This window comes from Hesperophylax consimilis, chromosome 27 (assembly GCF_061612785.1).
Source record: "Hesperophylax consimilis isolate HC1 chromosome 27, BYU_Hcon_1.0, whole genome shotgun sequence".
NCBI classification, from domain to species: Eukaryota; Metazoa; Arthropoda; class Insecta; order Trichoptera; family Limnephilidae; genus Hesperophylax; species Hesperophylax consimilis.
Genome location: NC_142862.1, coordinates 18,108,181 through 18,130,218, shown reverse-complemented (window position 1 = coordinate 18,130,218; position 22,038 = coordinate 18,108,181). Strand labels below are relative to the sequence as shown.

At 36.2% G+C, this 22,038-nt stretch overlaps 1 protein-coding gene across 2 annotated transcripts in view; it reads left to right on the top strand.

The window, feature by feature from the left end:
* The window catches only part of LOC149410688 (uncharacterized), a 115,100-nt gene that overhangs the window by 77,570 nt on the left and 15,492 nt on the right, over positions 1 to 22,038 (top strand). For both annotated transcript variants that reach the window (XM_089648114.1, XM_089648112.1), the window contains exons 9-10: positions 20,379 to 20,517; positions 20,636 to 20,850. In XM_089648114.1, coding sequence (XP_089504240.1) covers positions 20,379 to 20,517; positions 20,636 to 20,850 — 354 coding nt within the window. The remainder of the gene's footprint in view (positions 1 to 20,378; positions 20,518 to 20,635; positions 20,851 to 22,038) is intronic.

The window sequence follows — 22,038 nt, the reverse complement described above, 5'->3', positions numbered from 1 at the left end:
CGACTTAAAATTTGTGCGACTTTCGCCTTTATGAATTCAAGGTTTCACTTCCCGTTAAGTTTAGAATTGCATAACCCCGTTTCAGGATTTTTGGCCCCCGCCTCCCGAGTTGAGGTAGACACCTACCCCCCTGCCGAGACGGGTACAGGCGTGTACTCGGTGACCTGACTTCCGGGCGCCCTCCCGTAAATGATTTTCGGCGATGTAGATTATTGCGCAAAATTATTTGATTATTTTTTCTCGTACGCGTGTTGTGTCCGTAATATTGGTTGATCTCCGGCCTATAGACTAGGTGTAGCTCATTTCTATATCGTTGTTTTCGAAATCTTTCCGAGAAATTCGCTATTGATATCGATAATATAATCGATAAATTATCCCAACTAACGGAAGCTTTTCACCTATTATGTCCAGCGCTTGCGCAATCCAGTATCCTTCCTTGTGTGCTGCCTTCTAGCATTTGATTGGTGTCTACACGATCCGTGGGTGATCCCAGGACACATATACCTTCCTCTCGGTGATGACATACGTAGGCATTCGTTCCAAAATTTGATTCGACACGTTTTTTGTAATTTCGCCTACCTGTTTTGACTCTTTTCGTGATATCCGCCGCATATCTTCTGGTAATTTTTCGTAATCCATCGCTGTCCACTACCCGAGTCGGTGACACCTCTTCCATCATGAGCTAAACTACCTTTCGGGTTTCTTTTCGATTCCTGGTCCTTTCTTTTCGGTGATCTACGCCCAGTACATCCCTGTTTTTACAGTTTTTTTGCGTCTAGTTTTAGCCCAATCCATATACTCTTTTCTCGCTTCATCCAGGAATTTCAATATATTATCCTCGTAACTTTGTTTACGCGCAAAAAAGGTCGTAAAATTTTGATCGTTAATCAAAGACTTCGTGACCCATTAACTTTTATGTCTTTTCTTAATTACCCCACTTGCATCTCCCCCGTGTTAATATAATTAGGCAATTTCGGCCAAACATCCCATCTTAAGTTAAAATTCGTGTCCATTGTCAACACTTGAAATAGCACTCAGAACTTCAGCGATCGTAAACAATTCTCGCTATGAGGATCACCTCGTAATATGTCTTCTGGACCAAAACATTCTAAAAAACCATCTTCTTTCGCCAAACCGTCACCCCCCTGTTTCGTTATCGATGGTTGGGTATCGCTTCGTTTCTACCTTAGAATGCAAATTTATCGTCGCTCTCCAAGTGCCCTTACACGCATCGTGAGACCGGATCCCAAGGTTAGCTCAACAGTAAATCAACCTAGAGTGTTTCGTGTCTTTAGACCGCCCTTAGTCTCCGTGATTGGCGAAAAATTATTTAATTGATTTTGGGAATGATCTGATTCGTTGAGCTCCATCACGCCTCTTTTCAATTATTACGTGGTTAACACCTATTACCGACGTAGGTTTCTATAATAAAGCTTCTAGTATGTCCCAGAGATGTCCATAGTCTGTTCGTTTCTCCCTATTCTCTGAACGTATTTTAATTTATATAAAAAAAAAATCTTTACGTTCCTTTACCCCAAACAGGTCCATTACAGCCTCCCTTTAGTAAGGATTACAGCGGATAAACACGTTTTGGTGTTTAGTTGGTGAAATCATTACTAACAATAGGTTTAGATTGACTCATTTTTCTTCCTTTTCCAAATTTTTTTTTTCGTACTCCAAAGGTTGCGTACCCCTTACCTCCCTAAGAGGAGATGTTCCTATTTTCCCTAAATGCAAAATAAATTCTAGAATGGGTCTTTTCCTTTTTTTTTCTTTCCAATCTTCCGTTAATTTTTGGCTTATCTGCTTCCCACGAAGTTCGCCCCTGTACGTGTCTTAACTCAAATGCCTTTAAACAAAACGTAAGGCACAATGCCATTCATAAATCTGCCGCCTCCTACCACTCGTGATTTCATTAAGACGAAACACGGTTTCATTTGTCACAAAACTCGTAACTTTGCTTTATATTCTAGGCGCTTCGTCAGTAGACGTGTTTCCTCTTAACTACACATTTATGGCTAAGTTTTTGTTGCACCCCCAAAGGGTCGAAGCAAAGTTCTATGGGTACCTGACTGAAGTCTCGGTTGTATGTTTTTTTTTTCCATGATGGTATGATATTTTCCATGATGGTATATGTATTTTTTTCCACTATTTCACGCTGTAGTTTTCTCATAATATCACTGTTTTCACTTTATTCAAATAATAAGTTAGATTATATCCAATGGTTGTAACTATTCACTTCACAAGAACACTGCATTTATTTCACCGAAAAACATGTAATAGTAATCACCGGTAATGTTCACTGTAGGTTCAATGAACTCGTCGTGGTACGCAAACGTATTGTATCCCTGCTTGTACTCACTACGTTTAATTTAAACCTTTTCGAAAACATAACAAAATAATTATTATCTTCCCTCTCTCACAATCCCGGCTGTCCCGATTCGTAACCAAGTCAAATCTCCCTAGTCTTCGGTTTACATCATTATTATTACCATCTCACACTTTCTCCCTCTTTATATTGCTTGCTAGGTATCGAAAAACCGTTATCTACCGACCATTTGTAATATACACATTCCAAGACTACCGAAGTCTGCACGCATAACGTTTCCAAACTTCGTTCAACGAATTTAAATGGCACTCAAAGACCCCAACCTACGTCGTACAAAAGCGCATACAATATCTGTTATCTGTTATCACCACCCATTGCGAAGTTTAACTCTATATTAAGAGGATAGACGGATCCCTTTTGTATGAAAGCTTGTATTTTCGAAGCTGTTTCCTTCAAAATGTTCACCGGTTAGGTTTCCCCTTAATATCACGCTATCCAAAGATAACAAACCGTTTTTATGTACTACAAATCGTCTCGCAAATGCTCGGTGGATATTTTTTTCTTTCTAAGATTTATGACCCGACCGTTGTAAATCATGAAAAGGTCTATTAGTTCCTTTTAGCTTGCAATAATTTTCAAGTGACCATCGATAGGTCTCTTCGAAACGACAAACCGATATTAGTACGGTTTTTACCCACTTTCGTAAGGCATTTAAAATGTTTGAATAATATTCATTTCATATTATTTTTTTTTTCAAGCGGTCTACAAAATACTAGTCAGATGCTTTACGTTTCACCATCTAAATGCGAGCCCTTCTCAAATTATGATCATTTAACTGATTTGTATATTTTTTCCTTATCGAAGGTTGGCGTACATTTCGCAATATCAACTAATACAAATCTCCACTCAAATAAAGATTCCGTAATTAACTTGTCTATTTATTTATTTTCTCTTTTTTTTTTCTCATGAAATGTTGATTAACATCAGCTTACGTTTTTTTTTTTTCCATTTAACTGTGTAACCTTTCCCTTTTATTATTAGTCTCGTGAAAGTACTCAATTTATATTATTCATTACTAACTACCGTATTGTGTATTAATTCTCTTTATTCATTTGTACGGCGCGCCTGAGGCGACTTTACCCAAAACGGCGCCACACGAGTCCCAACAAACAGCCGACCGACATCCCTGCCGTGTTCAGAGCGATAAATCTACCACCGGCTGTAGATACGTAAGAGTAGGTAACCTTTTTTTTTTCCACTATTGTCCGGCGCCTCGCCGTCTCCATCGTAAGTAATTAAATCACAAATGACACTAGAGTCTAACAGTGCGTCCAGCTTAATTTTTGTTCACCTGTCTAGACTATTTTACAACTGACCCACATTCGTTTCGACCTATTTTTTTTCTATTCGCTCCTGACATGTTTTTTTTTCTTGAGACACCATACTCGTACCTCTATCGCTTATAAGGTCAATGAAGCCACCCCAACTTGTAAAACTCTCGGCTCCTGGTTCTCAAGGCACCAAATGTGTTGACTCGACCTCCTAATTGTCCTAACTCGCTTGAATGAGGTTTTTATACCTCTTTATTCCCAGCGTTCAGTTCGCTTTTGCAAAATGATATCGTGCTGAGCCTAGCTAACTCTGAACATCCCCCGCCCCTGCGATATTGGACACAGTAAAATAAGGCCTTCGCTTTGGGGATGATCTACAATAAATCCCTTAACTTCACGTTGTGTGATTTGTTAATTCGAAGCCCCCCCGCTATGGGGTGGTAGGTATTTAATGTCTCCTTTCTGTGGTAACTCCCGGTTCTTTTTAGCCAAAGTGTGGGGAAAACGTCCATCGACCCTCAGCGAGTTCTACAAGGAACGAGTACGTGTCTCACCTAACTTTCGGATACTGGACCCTATTACTAATCGACCTAACAGTTTCTATCATATCTTTACAATTGCCTTGTATCCCCGCCATTTCTAACGTCCCCGTGTTTATAAATTCTAGATTGTGACATAGAACCGTACCCCTCCCCCCCCCTCTTGTGTACGGGCTATTAAACCCTTCGTTGAATAGTGTGTTGTTTCCGCATAAGTACCGGGACTCTCTCATCGACCTCTGTAACGATGTACTGAAACTAGATAAATGGGTTTAGCTGTGGTTAGTAAACTTTGGGTGTTGCGGATGGAAGTGGAAACGAGAGAAAAGGAGATGGGAACGGATTGAATGACGAGAAAAAGGTTTTTTTTTTGCAAACTGGGTCGGCACCTCACTGCCCCAAATGAAATGGTCGCTATTCTTCCAAATGCAAAACCCCAAGAACCAATACGTGTCTGGCTTTCCCCGAGGTCTGGTCTAACTTCTTCTTATAGTCGCCTTGACACCTCCGGACCGCTCACGTCAGAGGGAGAGATAATGCACCTGTTGGAATATCCCAAATCACCCCGCCCCGCTTCCTCCAACGGACTACTTTACTGACTGTAAAAGGGGAATTTTTCATTGCGTCCCTTGTCATGATGCTAAACGCGTGCATGTTTCAAATAGGTTTGTTCTGGTGAGGCTTTCAACGTCCACTAGCCGCCAGGCCTACTATCCACCTCACGAAGGTTGCTGCAAAGGGTCTCGAGGGTTTTCCAGTCGAGTTGCATCAACCTCCGGGTAAACCCCGCTTTAGTATGTGTTCGTCCTCCGATTTTGAACCCTCGTTCATCACGCCGACGTCCCCTCCACGCGATTTTGAAAGACTTGGAGCCCGTTCAATTAAACGCCTTCGCAGCGAACCAAGGCCCAAACATTCCAACTTGACATTAATTTTCATACTGCCTCTCGTGTCCTCTCATCCGACCCGGTCCCGCGAAAAGGGATGACCTCCCGAACTCTTCGTGATTCTCCATACAACGTTGACGCCCCGAAATCGCGTGATGAGGAAAGTAGAAAATCTTCTGAGCCGAGGAAGTTGTGTGCTTTCCCAAGACAGCTTACGGACAACATACTCCAACGGTGAGTTCTAAGCCGAGGCCAAAGGTATTTAGGAATTTGTTAGTGAACATATAAGGTTATACAAATATTATTAATTTTAATTTTTTATTTGTTTTGAGCACGAGTTGGTTGCAGCTAGTCGCTTCCATGTTGATTTGAGGTGCCTCTGCGCGGCCGCCAACTCGGTAGAGTGTACGACTTTTGTCGTCAGGCACGGACGTCGAGTGATTTATGGGGTCCCTTTTCTTCCTTTTGGTCGTGTGTCGCCACTAACTGCTTACAAATAAGTAGGTCATTGGCCTCGTGCTAAACACAGCTGTTAGAAGCAAGCAAACAGTTCTAAATGTGATACTATTTTATCAGTTGCAGCCCCATCTTCGTCGCAATTTTAACGTTCTGGAAATATATATTCATGCAAGATCACTCACCCAAAATCGTTATATTACCAGTCCAGTCGGGATATCGACGACATGTACATTAATCCACGTCCAGGGGCTGTAGGTAGGATGTAGAAGCCTCTAAGCCGTTAAGGGTTCGTATTAAATTCGAAATCGATTATCTATGTCACCCGTCTACTCGCCAGTAGGAACTATAACCATATTGGATCTAATTTTCTAGCTAAAATTTCTACTTTCATACGCCGCCCCGTAGATAGCACATAAATTACCGAATACTAGATTTCGGAATGTTTAAGCGGATCATTTCTTTCAATAGAATATCTCTTCCTCCCTAACCGTAAGTTGATAGTTGACATGCATAGGTATTTGTTGGCCTCCACTGTACCTAGTCTAGATATCTCTCCCTATCGACTATTTTAGAGTATCTAAGTAAGTATTTGCCGAGATCTACCCAAAACCCCCTTCCCCTCCCTAGAACCTTTCATATATTATCTGCCACGTTCACTTCGATTTTTTTCACTCAATTCTTATATCGTGTAGACCGTTAAAATCCTTCCCGTGTTCGCAAGGAAAACACTGTCTATACCCCCAATTCAAATGAGCAATTTACTCTACGTTTTATATATTGGAAATGAATTATTATTAATTTTGACCAGAAGGTCCACATGTGATTTACGAATGATGTATTTAGCTCTTATTAAATTCTACTCTCCGAGTAAACTCATTCGCCGCGTTTCTACACGATTTTTATTATTATTTCTTTTTGATCAATGTACGCTGTCTCTTCAATTTCACAAAATTTTTAGAACTTTGTCTTAGCCGTTTTCGTCAGGTCATTTGATAATTATTATGGTTCTCTATTTTTTTTCTCCTCTAATGGCACACGCGTTATTATTAAACATTACTGCAGTTGAGTTTCATCGTTCTATATTAGTCTGAACCAAGAGACTCCAACCCGTGAATTTAGTATCGTCTAATTATGAGTTTACCCTTTTTTTTTTGGTTGAATCTAATTAAATTTTAAAACACTTCAATTATTTCAATTAATATTAAAACCACAACTTCACTATATTTAAAACTCTATCAGTTTAGTTTAAAGATAGCACACCAAACTGTCGCGACGTTAAGTTCTCGAAGACCGACTCCTACCAAGTTAAAACGAAAAAAGCCCTGATTCCCTCCAAACAACGCTATTTAATAATGTTTTTTCGAATAAATCGACTTAAAATTTGTGCGACTTTCGCCTTTATGAATTCAAGGTTTCACTTCCCGTTAAGTTTAGAATTGCATAACCCCGTTTCAGGATTTTTGGCCCCCGCCTCCCGAGTTGAGGTAGACACCTACCCCCCTGCCGAGACGGGTACAGGCGTGTACTCGGTGACCTGACTTCCGGGCGCCCTCCCGTAAATGATTTTCGGCGATGTAGATTATTGCGCAAAATTATTTGATTATTTTTTCTCGTACGCGTGTTGTGTCCGTAATATTGGTTGATCTCCGGCCTATAGACTAGGTGTAGCTCATTTCTATATCGTTGTTTTCGAAATCTTTCCGAGAAATTCGCTATTGATATCGATAATATAATCGATAAATTATCCCAACTAACGGAAGCTTTTCACCTATTATGTCCAGCGCTTGCGCAATCCAGTATCCTTCCTTGTGTGCTGCCTTCTAGCATTTGATTGGTGTCTACACGATCCGTGGGTGATCCCAGGACACATATACCTTCCTCTCGGTGATGACATACGTAGGCATTCGTTCCAAAATTTGATTCGACACGTTTTTTGTAATTTCGCCTACCTGTTTTGACTCTTTTCGTGATATCCGCCGCATATCTTCTGGTAATTTTTCGTAATCCATCGCTGTCCACTACCCGAGTCGGTGACACCTCTTCCATCATGAGCTAAACTACCTTTCGGGTTTCTTTTCGATTCCTGGTCCTTTCTTTTCGGTGATCTACGCCCAGTACATCCCTGTTTTTACAGTTTTTTTGCGTCTAGTTTTAGCCCAATCCATATACTCTTTTCTCGCTTCATCCAGGAATTTCAATATATTATCCTCGTAACTTTGTTTACGCGCAAAAAAGGTCGTAAAATTTTGATCGTTAATCAAAGACTTCGTGACCCATTAACTTTTATGTCTTTTCTTAATTACCCCACTTGCATCTCCCCCGTGTTAATATAATTAGGCAATTTCGGCCAAACATCCCATCTTAAGTTAAAATTCGTGTCCATTGTCAACACTTGAAATAGCACTCAGAACTTCAGCGATCGTAAACAATTCTCGCTATGAGGATCACCTCGTAATATGTCTTCTGGACCAAAACATTCTAAAAAACCATCTTCTTTCGCCAAACCGTCACCCCCCTGTTTCGTTATCGATGGTTGGGTATCGCTTCGTTTCTACCTTAGAATGCAAATTTATCGTCGCTCTCCAAGTGCCCTTACACGCATCGTGAGACCGGATCCCAAGGTTAGCTCAACAGTAAATCAACCTAGAGTGTTTCGTGTCTTTAGACCGCCCTTAGTCTCCGTGATTGGCGAAAAATTATTTAATTGATTTTGGGAATGATCTGATTCGTTGAGCTCCATCACGCCTCTTTTCAATTATTACGTGGTTAACACCTATTACCGACGTAGGTTTCTATAATAAAGCTTCTAGTATGTCCCAGAGATGTCCATAGTCTGTTCGTTTCTCCCTATTCTCTGAACGTATTTTAATTTATATAAAAAAAAAATCTTTACGTTCCTTTACCCCAAACAGGTCCATTACAACCTTATGTGTGGTTTTAAAAAATACTCTTCGTGGTGTATTTGAAAATATTTATTTTCCAAGCTACAATCTCAGGACAAGATAAAATCTCTAACGATAAATAAAATAAATAAACTAATGTTTATTATCAGACCGCATCTATTTAAATTATTTATAAGGAATTAGGAATTCCAGTCAATTTTTGTCGATTTCGTACTTCAATAACTTCAATACTTTCGTACGTAAGTAATTTCCACAGTTTGCATTTTTCAAAGCCCGCCAAAACAATCAAGTCTGATGGGATACGCATGACGTCATACGTATCTCGGTCTTGTCGTTAACAGTAGTTAAGGTTTATCCTGCTCGGGTTTAAAAAAAATTATTTATCTGAATACCACACAAGAGTTCCAACTGCTCCCAACCGTCTAGAGCCAGTGGGACTATGGAATCCCCAATTGGGGAATCATGTGAGGCTGAAGGTAATGGGGAGGGGAAGGAGATGGGGAAGAGGAAGGTGGGGAATACCAAGATATTCAGATCTGATCACCAAACATGCGTGAAGCCATTTCAACAACGTTTCAATTCTAAATGGTGGTCGTACACCAGGGCAATACTGAGAGTATCTTATACTCCAGAACGTGCCGCAAGTATACTATATATTATTTTAAATAAATAAATTGTGAAATAACACTAATTAATAAAATAAAATTTACTTGCGCAAGCCGAGATTTTAACCCGCGACCTTCGGATTACTAGTCGCGAGCATTACCCCTCGACCACAGAGGATGGTTGGTATGAAATCAACAAATCCCCATTTGAATATTCAACAAGATTACCAAAAAAATTAATTCTTTCATAATTAGTATACCACAGTAGTAACCCGTTTGAGTCGAGTCGAGTCTACGCAGCGCAACTTTGCGCAAAATTGTCCGCATTCTAATCGCACGCGGCCGACCTATCCGTGAGGTAACGGTGTAAAATCTGTCAGAACCCGCCAACCAATCACAGAGCGTTTAGGACTCTTACGATTTTAATCGTATTTAAATGACGATTTATTACTACTACCTCTAATTGTATTTTTTATTTATTTTTTTTATTAATACCAATAGCAAAATTTGTACATTATGTAGGTTTAAAGTATAATATAAGTATATTTTTGTATTTTTTTCACAGTCCTCCTCACTAGGGTTTCCTGTTCTGAGGCGGCCTGTAGTTTTTCTTAAATTTTTGTATTTAGTTTTGAATTGTCTTTACATTGTCTTCATAATGTTTGTAAGTTGATTATTACTTTGATCTCTAAGCCATGTTTTGACTTTTGTTTTAAATATACTCATTTCGTTTATTTTTTTGGTTTCATTTGGTAGAGCATTGAACAATTTTATAGCATGGAATTTATTATTTCTCTGTCCAAAGGATGTGTTCAAACTGGGAGTAATCAGGATATTTTCGCTTTTTGCCCTGGTTGTGTATTTATGTTGGGCAGTGGAGTATTCGAATATGTTTTTTTTTCAGTTTAAATAAAATATTTTTTGAATATAGTTTCTGTACATTGTAAACATTGAAGTTTTTGAATATTTCTTCTGTCGGAGTTCTAAGCGGAACTTTCAGTATAGTCTTTAATACTCCTTTTTGTGCTATATTAAGCCGCTCTGTGTGAGTGCTCAAGGCAGACCCCCATCCAGTTATTCCGTAATCTATTTGTGATTGACACAAAGCATAGTATACTTTTTTAATATCGTTTATATTGAGGATATTGCGAATGTTTCTAAAGAAGTATATGTACCTGGTTAGTTTTTTTGTAATTACATCTATATGTGAGTTCCAACGGAGATTATCATCAATTTCAATTCCAAGATATTTGATGCTTTTGGAGTGTGCTATAGTGGGACAGAGGCATGATAAGCCTTGATTTTTTTGATAAATTCCTTGGCATGAATGTAATTTGAGATTAAGGTCCTCTGACGGCTGCCCTCTGGCTGTTTTAGAAAATGTCAGATATTTTGTTTTATTGACATTAAGCGTCAGGGAGTTTCTTTTAAGCCAGTTTTGCAGGAGACCAAGTCCGTGTTCAGCTTTTTTGTAGGTATTTATCCAATCTTTTTCTTTAAATAAAATTACTGTGTCATCAGCAAAACTAATGATTTTTCCTCTTGTTTCTAGGTTACAGATATCATTAATGTATATTAAAAATAATATCGGACCTAGTACGCTTCCTTGTGGTACTCCATGGTTGATTAGGAGAGGTTTGTTTTTTCTCTTATTAATTTGGACGCTCTGTGTACGCTCCGTCATATAGCTTTTTAGTAAGTTTAGTGTTGTACATGACATACCAATTTTCGAAAGTTTTGAAAAAAGTATTTTGTGATCTATTGTGTCAAAAGCCTTTTGTAAGTCTATGAAGATTGCCAAAGTTTTTTCTCCACTGTCTAAACTTTTAGTGATCATATCGGTAATTTTTTCTGTGGCGTCACTAGTACTTAAGTTCTCCCTAAATCCATACTGAGTTTTTGATAATTTTTTATTGTCTTCTAAGTAGGATAAGAGTTGTTTTTTTAGTATTCTTTCCAATATTTTTGAAAATGTATTTAGTAGGCTTATTGGTCGGTAATTGTTTATGTCATTTTTACATCCTTGTTTAAATATTGGTATAACAATCGCTTTTTTGAGGGCTGTAGGGAATATGCTATTCGTTATAGACATGTTGACTAAGTATGTAAGTGGTTCGATAAGTTCTTTACAGAGATATTTTATTGCGTTGGTTGAGATTGTGTCCTCCCCTGAAGAAATATTTGATTTTAAAGAAGAAATTGTGTTTTTGATATCGTCAGCTGTAATTTGTTTAAAATTGAGCTGATTTCCTTGCTCAGGTGGTTCGTTTATTTGTACATCTTCATTACATTTTGTAACTTGCTTTGCTAGATTTGATCCTATATTTATGAAAAAATTATTGACGTATTCAAGTATTTGGTCAGGATTATCAGCGTATGTCCTGGGAACATTGTTTATATTCAGCACGTCAATTGATGTAACGTTGGCAGATTTAGAACTGGTTATTTCATTTATTATTTGCCACATTTTCCTGGGATTTTGTTTACAATCTACAATTTTTTTTTATAGTAGGTTTCTTTTGTACACATAATAACTTTTTTGCAAATGTTTCTGTATCTTTTGTAGTATCTTAACATGTGTATATCGTATGGAATTTTTTTAAGTTTCTTGTGTAACTCGTCTCTTTTTCTTATGCAGTTTATAACATTCTGTGTAATCCATGGTTTAATATGTACATTTTTGTGTGAGATTTTCTTAGTAATTTTTGTGGTATTAGATAGTATGTTATTCTGAAGAAGTTCTATGAAATAATTCCATGCATCATTTGTATTGTTCATACTTTGCAGTTTTTTCCAATCGGTACATTGTAGATTATGTTTAATGATATTCCAGTTTATTTCTGTTTTTTCTGTTGTTAATGGTTTTTTCTTCATTTTATTTGACTTGTTTATTTTTATTGAAAGCATAGTTGTATAATGATCGGTTATAGTTGAATTAAATACAACAGTTTGAGTAATGTCTTTTGTTTTACTCATTATATGGTCTATGCAACTTTCACTGTTGTCCACTTTTCGAGTAGGAACATTTATTAAGCTTTCCAGTCCATGGGATGCTAGCATCTGCAGATATTGAATTCGCTTAGGGTGTCCATTTTCTAAAATATTTATATTTACATCTCCAATAATAAATATGTTTTTCGTTTCTTTAAGAAGGCAGAGTTCCTTGTCAACGGATTTAAGGAATGGGTCGATGTTTCTTGTTGAGGGCGATCGATAGATTGCTAATATAGCTTTTTCTTTACTGATTTTAATTTTTAAACAATTGGCATTAGTGATAATAATTTCTTCAACTTCGGCTTTTATTTCGTTTTTAATGTATATAATTACACCATCGTTTTGTTTTTTGTTATTCAAACTTGAGTAGGTTGTATATCCAGCAATTTCCAATTTCATGTATTTATGATTTATCCAACATTCAGTAAGTATTATTATTTGAAAATTAACTTTTAAATATTTCAATAAAATTTGCAATTCATCAAAATTTTTTCTTATGCTTCTTATGTTTTTGTGTAGTATATTGAAAGAGTTGTTATTTAAATTCGATAGATCATTTGGTTCCGAGGTTAATATAATGTCAGCCATTTTTATATTTTTTTCGTGATCGTTTTGTATATAATAAAACTTCTATATTTTTAAACAGCGTTTGTTGATCTATATGAAAATGTGTTTTTAACCTCTTAAGGACCACGCCCGAGTATACTCTGGCGACTATTATGTGCCAGAATTCGGAATTCATACTAAAGAAAAATTTTAACTGTTTATTCCACAACATCAATATTCAGTCCCATTTTGGGCCCGAAATGGCTTTTATATGAGGATATATATTTTGAGTAAATAAAATTCATTGATAGTGAAAGGGGTTTTTTTTTCCATTTTTAACTTTTAAATGATTACTGAAGGGGTGCCATGATGTTTTTCACTTCCAAATTTTCCATATTCCAAATTCCATCGTGATATTATGACAAACCTCAAAAAACGATATTTAAATAACACACAAATTGCAACATCTTAAAGTACAAGTGCAAGCTACAATCAAATCTCTAACAATTGCATTATTTTTTGCCTGCATTTGGTCCTTCCTGCCATTAGGGTAATTTAAAGACTAGTCCATTGTTGTCAAGTGATTTTATGCTGCAGTGATTTTGGAGCTAGATTACAGGTGAGGATGACACGAAAGTTGTTAGATGTTGTAGCATTGTTACCTAGTCAGTAAGTACTACGAAGTACGAACTATTGGTTAATGCGACATGTTAAAGATGGCGTAAATTTAATTCAATGGTACCTATTGTAGAAATGGTAAACATAGTTCATTATCCCACTTTGACTTATTATTTTTACTGACGGTAGTAGTGGCGTTTCGGATGCGTGATATTTACTATTGTCTGGTATATCAGTCAGTCCGTATCCTCGCTATGTGTGACATTCCTCGATAAGATAAGCAGGTTAACCTGCTTAAGGTTTGGTGGGCCGCAGAATAGTTCCCTTTTTAGCAGAGATGTGCTTTATTTCAAATAAATCCATTTAAAATGGAAATGCAAAATGCAAAATGGGTATTTTCCATTTTGCATTTTAAATGCTTTTCTAAAAACCATTTTGCATTTTGCATTTTAAATGCTTTTCTCAGTGCATTTTCCATTTTAAATGCTTTTTGCAACATTCTTCCTACTTTCTCCACTCATCTTTTTTTCATAAGCCCCAAATATCAGTCGGTCCTCAACCTCGCTATGAGAGATAATTTACATTTGTCAAGTTGCTCCTTGGTAGGAGCCCTGGCAATTGAGTGATACCATTACAAAAAATACTGATTCAAATACTGAACATGGCCATGACGCTGTAATATTAAATGTTAGATAGCAGTTTCTATGTTTTTATGTTGGCAACATTAGTCCCGCGCAAATTTTTTGTGGTTTCATAATCTGTAGTCGTGGTGTTTTTGGATTTACCATCATGTAATATGTTCTACATTGATGTCCATTGTTAAATGACAAAATTGTTTAAAAATTCTATAATTATTTTAATTGTTTGACCTGAGAAACCATTTTGCATTTTCAATGCATTTTGAAAATAGGTATTTTGCATTTTGCATTTGAAATGCTTTTCTAAAAACCATTTTGCATTTTGCATTTTCAAATGGAAAAGTTTTGACCCATTTCCATTTTGCATTTCAAATGGTTTTGTGTATCCATTTTGCACATCTCTGCTTTTTAGACACTGAGGTGCTAGCAGTAAAAAATTAATTTCGTACTTCCATCTCACCAAAGTATACGTCAACTGCATAATTTTATCGGTATCGACTATTATATTCATCGAGCAGCTAGGGATATTGATGTTATTAATTCATAATAATGCCAGATTATTAGTTTTTACAAAGGTAAAAATCCTCTTCATTTTTCTTATTTCATTAATGGCGCTTATCTTCTTCGAGTTTCACAGATTCTAGATCTCGGTGTCTTATTCCACGAAAGTCTACAGTTTAACTTACACATCGATGAAACTACTAGCGATGTAATGAGAATGCTCGGTTTTATTTTGAGAATGGGGGCAAAGTTTAAAAATGTGTTAAACTTTAAAACATCTATATTGCTTATTAGTACGAAGTAAATTAGAATATAATTCAACAGTATGTTCACCGTTCTATAAAGTCCATTCTCAAGCCTTAGAAAAGGTACAAAATAAATTTCTTTGGTACATCAATTTTAAAATGAATATTTCCATCGAATTTATAACTTATAATAACTTACGTACCGAAACCAGACTTCTCAAACTATTGGATAGAAGAGTTCTAACTGATATATTATTTTTATTCAAAATTATCAAATCTCTCATTGACAGCCCTGAATTATTGGAATTAATTTATATAAATGTACCTGCCAGACAAACTCGAATCAAAGACACTTTTAAATGTAACAATAACCTCAATACTAACTACTCTATGTATTCACCAACTCCAAGAATTCATCACCTTGCAAACAAATACTGTAAACTTATTGATATATTTGGTGTTAATAACTTTGTGAGTTTCAAAAGGCAACTAATTTCAGACCTATTTGCTAGTTATTAACTTGTATTATTTATTAGCTTTAAAAAAATGAATTGTCTTCATAGTTTGATTTACTTTACCATATTATTTTCTAATTACCTTGTGAGTAAATTATATTTAGCAATTTTATCCATGTACATGTTACATTTACATACATAAACTGTCAACTTACTATGTAAAAGCCCGATAGGGCGTTAATAAATAATCAATCAAAAATATAAAAAGAGTCTGGTAAGGTAATATTAAACGGATTTTGTATCGTTCTGACAGGGTTTCCGGCGGTTTGTTAGTCATGTTTTCATGAATAGTGAGTGCATTGACTACAGCAAACAAAATTTTAAATTCCAGCACTCTACGCTGATTGAAGTGGAGAACTTTATAAAAAATCAACTCACAAATTAATCCCGCCTAAAACAATTGAAATTTTGGAAGCTCTCGATCTTCTGATGACAGTACATAAACCACTAACGCATAGATGTACCACTCAAGTAGACAGTGATTTGGTTTTACATAGAAAAAATAAGAACATTCCTCTATAGTCCAGTCAGTGGGGGATAAAAAAGGGCTCCACCTTGCAAAAGGTTAGGTAGTAGCGATTTTGATATATGTTGTTAAGATTGGGACTCTAAAGAAAAAAAAAAGTTTTCGACCTTGGGAGGGTCGAGCTCGATCCGCCATCTTGGATTGAAGGTGCCAAAATTTGTTTTTTTCAAAATAATTGTGAAGTCGTCGTTTTTACAACCAAATTGTTTAAGACAAACTTAAAGACAACTAAATTACCTACATTTTTTGTAGAAAGTTTTTTTTTGTAAGTCTAATAGGTAACGAGTTACAGCGGTTGAAAGAAGACAATTTTGACAAAAAATTGTAAAACTCCAGTTTTCTTGATACATTTTGTACGAACATATTACACAATATCATTTTAACGTATTTCTACGTTAAAATATACTTATATAGCATCATCCGTGTGCTCGATGACGTTGATTTGTTATAGTGGGATCCTAGTCTACAGCTGACTTGGCAACACTGATTGAGTCGGGGTGGTTACAGGACGTTGCCTGGATGCTCGGTCACTCAGTGTGCTCGTGCGCAAAGGTACGAAATCATCATTTTATGGTGTTTTCGAACAACTTCCAGAAGGCGTGCAACTTGAAGGTAGCAAAATTAATGTTGTAGATGGAGGATATCTTTTACATAAAGTTGTATGGAATCGGAATGATTATTTTGGGTCAATTTGCGAGAAGTACGTTCACTATGTAAGAAATCACTATGGATCATATGCAGTCATTGTTTTCGATGGATATCCGCTTGATGATGGTGAAAAAAATACGAAAACCGCAGAAAGACTTCGCCGATCGAAGAAGCACATGTCTGCAGATGTTCTTTTCGATGAAATAATGCCAGTTCAAGTTTCACAAGAACGATTTTTAGCCAATGAAAATAACAAAGTCCGTCTGATTTCGATGCTTACAAAGCAATTTATACAGAATGATTTTACAGTTAAGCAGGCTGAAGAAGATGCTGATGAGTTGATTGTCAATACTGCGATTTCCTTGTGTTCATCATATGACGCTGTTTTCATTATTGGCGAAGACGTTGATCTCCTAGTTCTGCTGACAGCATGACAGCATTAGCACCACAACAAAATAGTATATATCTTCGCAAACCCGGTAGAGGCAAAACTTTTGAAAGATTGTATTCCGCGAATAGTGTGAAATACAAAGAGGCGGCTGAGAATATTCTGTTTCTTCATGCCTTTAGCGGCTGCGATACAACATCGTCCTTCTTCAACCAAGGAAAAAATAAATTTTGTTCGCTTGTGCAAAACGACACAAGACTCAATGCCATGATAAGAATCTTCAAACAACATGATGCAACACCAGAAGACATAGCAGTTGCAGGAACACGCTTTCTTGTTGCTTTATACGGGGGTGACATGGATAAGGAAACCTTGGAAAAAGTCCTCTACAAACGTTTCGCAAAGTCGACAACAAAAAGCAAATTCAATCTTGCCTCTTTGCCACTAACGAACGACGCTACACGGTACCATGCATTTAGAACGTACCATAAAGTCCAAAAATGGTATGGAATCCAAAAAAATCCAGAAAACTGGGCCGGGAAACGTGACATCAACGGGCTTGTTCCAGTAAGAATGACAAAGAAACCAGCACCCGAGACTTTATTAAAATTTATTTCATGCAATTGTAAAAAAGGATGCGGCGTTGCATGTGGCTGCAGGAAAGCTGGATTGAAGTGTTCTATTGTATGTGGGTGCTGTAATGGTCAAACATGCCGAAATTCGCCAGAGGTTCACATCGATGTCGAGGACGAAGAAGAAGAGATTTTGTCAATGGAAGCCCAAATATCACAGGCAATGAGTTAGATGATGACATTGATGACGAAGACTGTTATTAAGTAACATAATTTATAGTAACATAATTCACAGTAATGTAACATAATTTACTGTAGCATAACGCTGGTATATCTGTGGAGTTGACCTACTGGGGATACCACAATAAAAAAAAAATGCGCAATGTTCTCTACCTCATGGTGGTGTGGAAATGAGTTAACAAAATTATTATAATTATGTAATGAATAACCCGCAAAAATTACAAAGTTGGGAATTTCATCACTTTTTTGAAAAATATTCACATTTCCGCCACTGTAACTCGTTACCTATTAGACTTACAAAAAAAAACTTTCTACAAAAAATGTAGGTAATTTAGTTGTCTTTAAGTTTGCCTTCAACAATTTGGTTGTAAAAACAACCACTTCACAATTATTTAAAAAAAAACAAATTTTGGCACCTTCAATCCAAGATGGCGGATCGAGCTCGACCCTCTCAAGGTCGAAAACTTTTTTTTTTCTTTAGAGTCCCAATCTTAACAACATATATCAAAATCGCTACTACCTAACCTTTTGCAAGGTAAAACTCCCCACTGACTGGACTACTATTGAAATCACACGTTTAACATTGCTAATATCTAGGCTTCCAACCTATATACGGATTATGTTCCAAGCCGCGCAAAAATCGTCATTCAAACCAAGCCTAGCTTTAAATCAACTGATTTACCGGGCCTATGTTTAATCAAATTTAGGGATTTTAATCTCTATATAGCTCGTGAGTGTAAAGTGTAATATATATATGAAAAATATTTTATTTGTTTTTCCGCCCTGCTGTTCTTGATAATAAGAACAGAATGTACCTAGTGATCTATCGAAAATGAAGCATGAAAAAATGTTAAACTGGTAAACTAAATATGAAACAATAAATAAAATATTAAACAAAACTTAAAATAAAAATAGAAACTAGAAAAATACAAAATTAAAGATTAATCACTAAAACTGCTTTACCAACGCTACTATAATTTGTAGGATTCAACAAAGCGCTGGTATAGATTTTTCTTAATTCTATAGTTGAGTCAGTTAATACATAAATAGTACCCCCAAACTTGTTGCCCAGATGCATCATAATAGTCAGTGAGTGTGTCTGATAGTTGGTTGTGTATGTATTGCAGAATAATGTTACATTTTATCCTGTGTTCCCAGTCCTTTCATGGAATTTTACAGTGGCGACGGTGGCAGAGCTGTCAATTAAATTGTTAATGACTCTGTGTAATACAAGTACGTCTGACATAACTCTCAATTAATAACGTATGGATCATCTCATTACGAATAAAAATGTATATATTATATGGTTCCATGATAACTCAACACAGTGACAATTCAACACACTTTTAAAAAGTTATAAAGTCATTAGAAACGATGAAAAAAAAATTAACCTGACCTAACCTAACCTAACCTAACCTACTTAACCCAGTTAATAAAGTTTTTGTTTCATCACTTTCCATGACTTTATATAACTTTTTAAAGATGTGATGAATTAGCATTGTGATGATTTATCCGGTCATCATATTATATATTGTGCAGGTTTAGTATATGCGTTATTTTTCATTTATTCCTTAATTTGTGATATTTTAAATAGGTACATAAGTATCTATGTCCTAATACAATCCTTGTATACAAGCATTATTTAAAATAACACTTTTTAGAATAAATCAACCACATCCTTTCGTAATTTAGGTTTTAATTTGTATATATTTTCTTATATTTTTTTTTCATCTGGTAATTCGCCCCAAATATTTTCATTTCAACAACTTTTGATTCTGGGTTTCTTTTCTGAAGGGGAGCTGTATTAAATTTATTTTCCTTGTTTCATGTGTGGAATTTGTGCTGCTGGTTTTAGGGCTAGTAATTATTTTGTACAATACAAATAAAGTATTGAAGTGAATAATTTGTTTAAATGACAAGATATTTTACTCCTTCAATATTTCCTTGATTTTTGTTTATCTATTTTTCTTCATTATAATCCTCATAGCTCTACTTTTTAACAACAAAAAAACAGGTTCACATAATGTAATCCATATAACATATTAAAAAAATAATTGTGAGTAAGTTCGTATTTGAACGTGCTGTATGAAAAATATCCTCATTTCCTCCAAGGCAGCTAACTAAGCTATACTTACTAAGCTATGTCTTACCAGGAGCATACACGTTTGTGAGTTAGTTCTCCACAACTGTATGGAAAGTAGATTTGAATTGATGCCTATATCGCCACTGATACAAATACATTTTGGTTCTAGCCAATTTAACTCGTGCTCTATCGCTTTTACACTTGTCGGACATCGTATATCGCCATCCCATTTTTATTTCATAATGATAATGAAACACATAATTATAAATTTAAGGTCCAACTGGACAGACATTTTGATCAAAAAAACTCGCCCACATCGCATTTTCTTGTATTCTTTTTTATTCTATGTTCTCCATCTAGAAATTACCAATTGTTCGTGTTAGTAGACTCACTTGAAAACACGCGAAACGTAGGAACATACATTAACAAGGATATCATGTATCGGTAGGGGTAGGGCACCGTTTAGAAGTTTATATACCTACCTTAAAGAACTGAGGGCAATACCCAGCATTCCTCCATATCAATGCAATAAATACGGCAACCGAATAGTGAATAAACAGAACAGTGACAACACAGAATATCATAAGAAATAAATCACTTTTTCACTTTTCTTTAACGTTCTGTTTTGAAGTCGAAGTGTAACTACCAATCTAATAAATTACATTGAAAATACTACTTTAAGTAAATCAAACAAATACATTAAAAATAATGGTGGTCCCAAATTGGTGCCTTGCTTTATTTCTGTTTTCTGTTTAGTCATGGAATCTTTAAATACAACTACAAATTATATTGTTTTTTGTGATCTCTTTAGATTGCTTCTGGCGCGTGAGGTCCGGTAGAAGGTTGACCCCGGAGGTCACGAAGGCGGCTCTAGAGGTCCGAAGTCTCGCCGAGTGCGAAGAGGAGTGCCTCCGATTGACCACCTTCACTTGCAGAGCTTTCAGCTACAGGTAACTAAATATTAAATGGTAATAGGAATAAAAATGATTTTTTTCCCTAAGAGAAGCGTTGCTACAATCGGCTCCTGTTCCAAAAATACACATGACAAAAATTTAAAACTCTTTTCAGACACGGATCCGCGGTTATAGGCGCCCCTCTAGAGAACTGTCTCCTGGCGGACTCGCCCGCCTCGGCCCTCGCCCCCTCGGCACTGGTGCCTGCGCCCCCCTGTGCCCTGTACGAGCGGGGCTCCTACGGACGCGGCTGCGAGGGTGACCCTTTCAGACTGGACAGCCCCCGGCATCGCCCCCCGCACCGGGGGAACTCGAGCAAGCCGGATGAGAGTGAGCAAATTAATTTTGAACAATGATTAGTAGACATATGATAAAACGCATTTAGCGCTTTTATAAATCCTGTGGCAACGGACCGCGACAGAAACTACAAGTGCGTTTTATTTTGTTAATACGTGTGAGGGATTATATTTTTTTCCTATGGGGGTAGCAGACATACATCGTTTATCTCATTTACAACTACCTTCTATTATTAAGTACGCAAAAGAGAGCTGCAGCATTCTTGTGATAAAAAACCTAAGTTTTATGTTTTGTTTATGCCGTTGCCGTGCTGTTGGAGTAGGACTTTTAAACTCGTCCATTTTTTGCATGTCTGCAAATGAATAACGCATTTCCAACCTTTTTGGCAAACGTTGTTCATTTATTTTCTTCTTTATTAAATAATTAATTAATTTACAGAGTATAATAATGTATGTTAATTAATAATCCATAAAACTAGTTTTAACTGCTTTTGTTTTTTTTTTAAATTTTTCACTTCTACAGAATCTGGCGCTTGTGTTTAAAAGAGTGTTGAGCATCAGGATGAAGAATATTTAGGACGGGTTGTTTCAGAAAATTTGAACAATTCATCAAATTTCAAAGTTATCTTTTAAGTTCTGTGTAAGTCTTATTGAACTTCTGTTATCATATCAACATGGGCCAGTTACTTCACAGTACTGAAATGATAATAGAACTTTCACAGTCCTTGAAAATTAACTGTAAAATATGATGAATTGTTCAAATTCTCTGAAACAACCCGTCCTTAATGTTTATAATTATGATTCAAGGAAATTTGCATATTAAATAATGTATGTAAATGAACAAAAATTAAAATTTATAATTAGTTACGAAGATAGTTTCATCATTGTGGTATTTTTACACTGAACTTCTCTTTAATCGCTTTTGATATGTACGTGAACCTTTCGCAGTTTGCCATTAGTGTAGTTTTAGCCATTTATGAAAAAAAATATGTTAAACACGTCACGCCGGTTTGCAGCTATGGACAAATTGTATTGTTTTTTTTTTTTAATTCAGTTTTATTGTGTATTTTAATACTTTTCGTGGTATTTTGGCATTTTTAATGCATATACAAATCAGCTCTATTATATAGTCCCAGTAGCTACTAATTATGCTAATTTTTTTCTGCTATTCTTTATCCACAATCTCATACTTTGTCTCAACCTCATAATTATTCCTCAACCT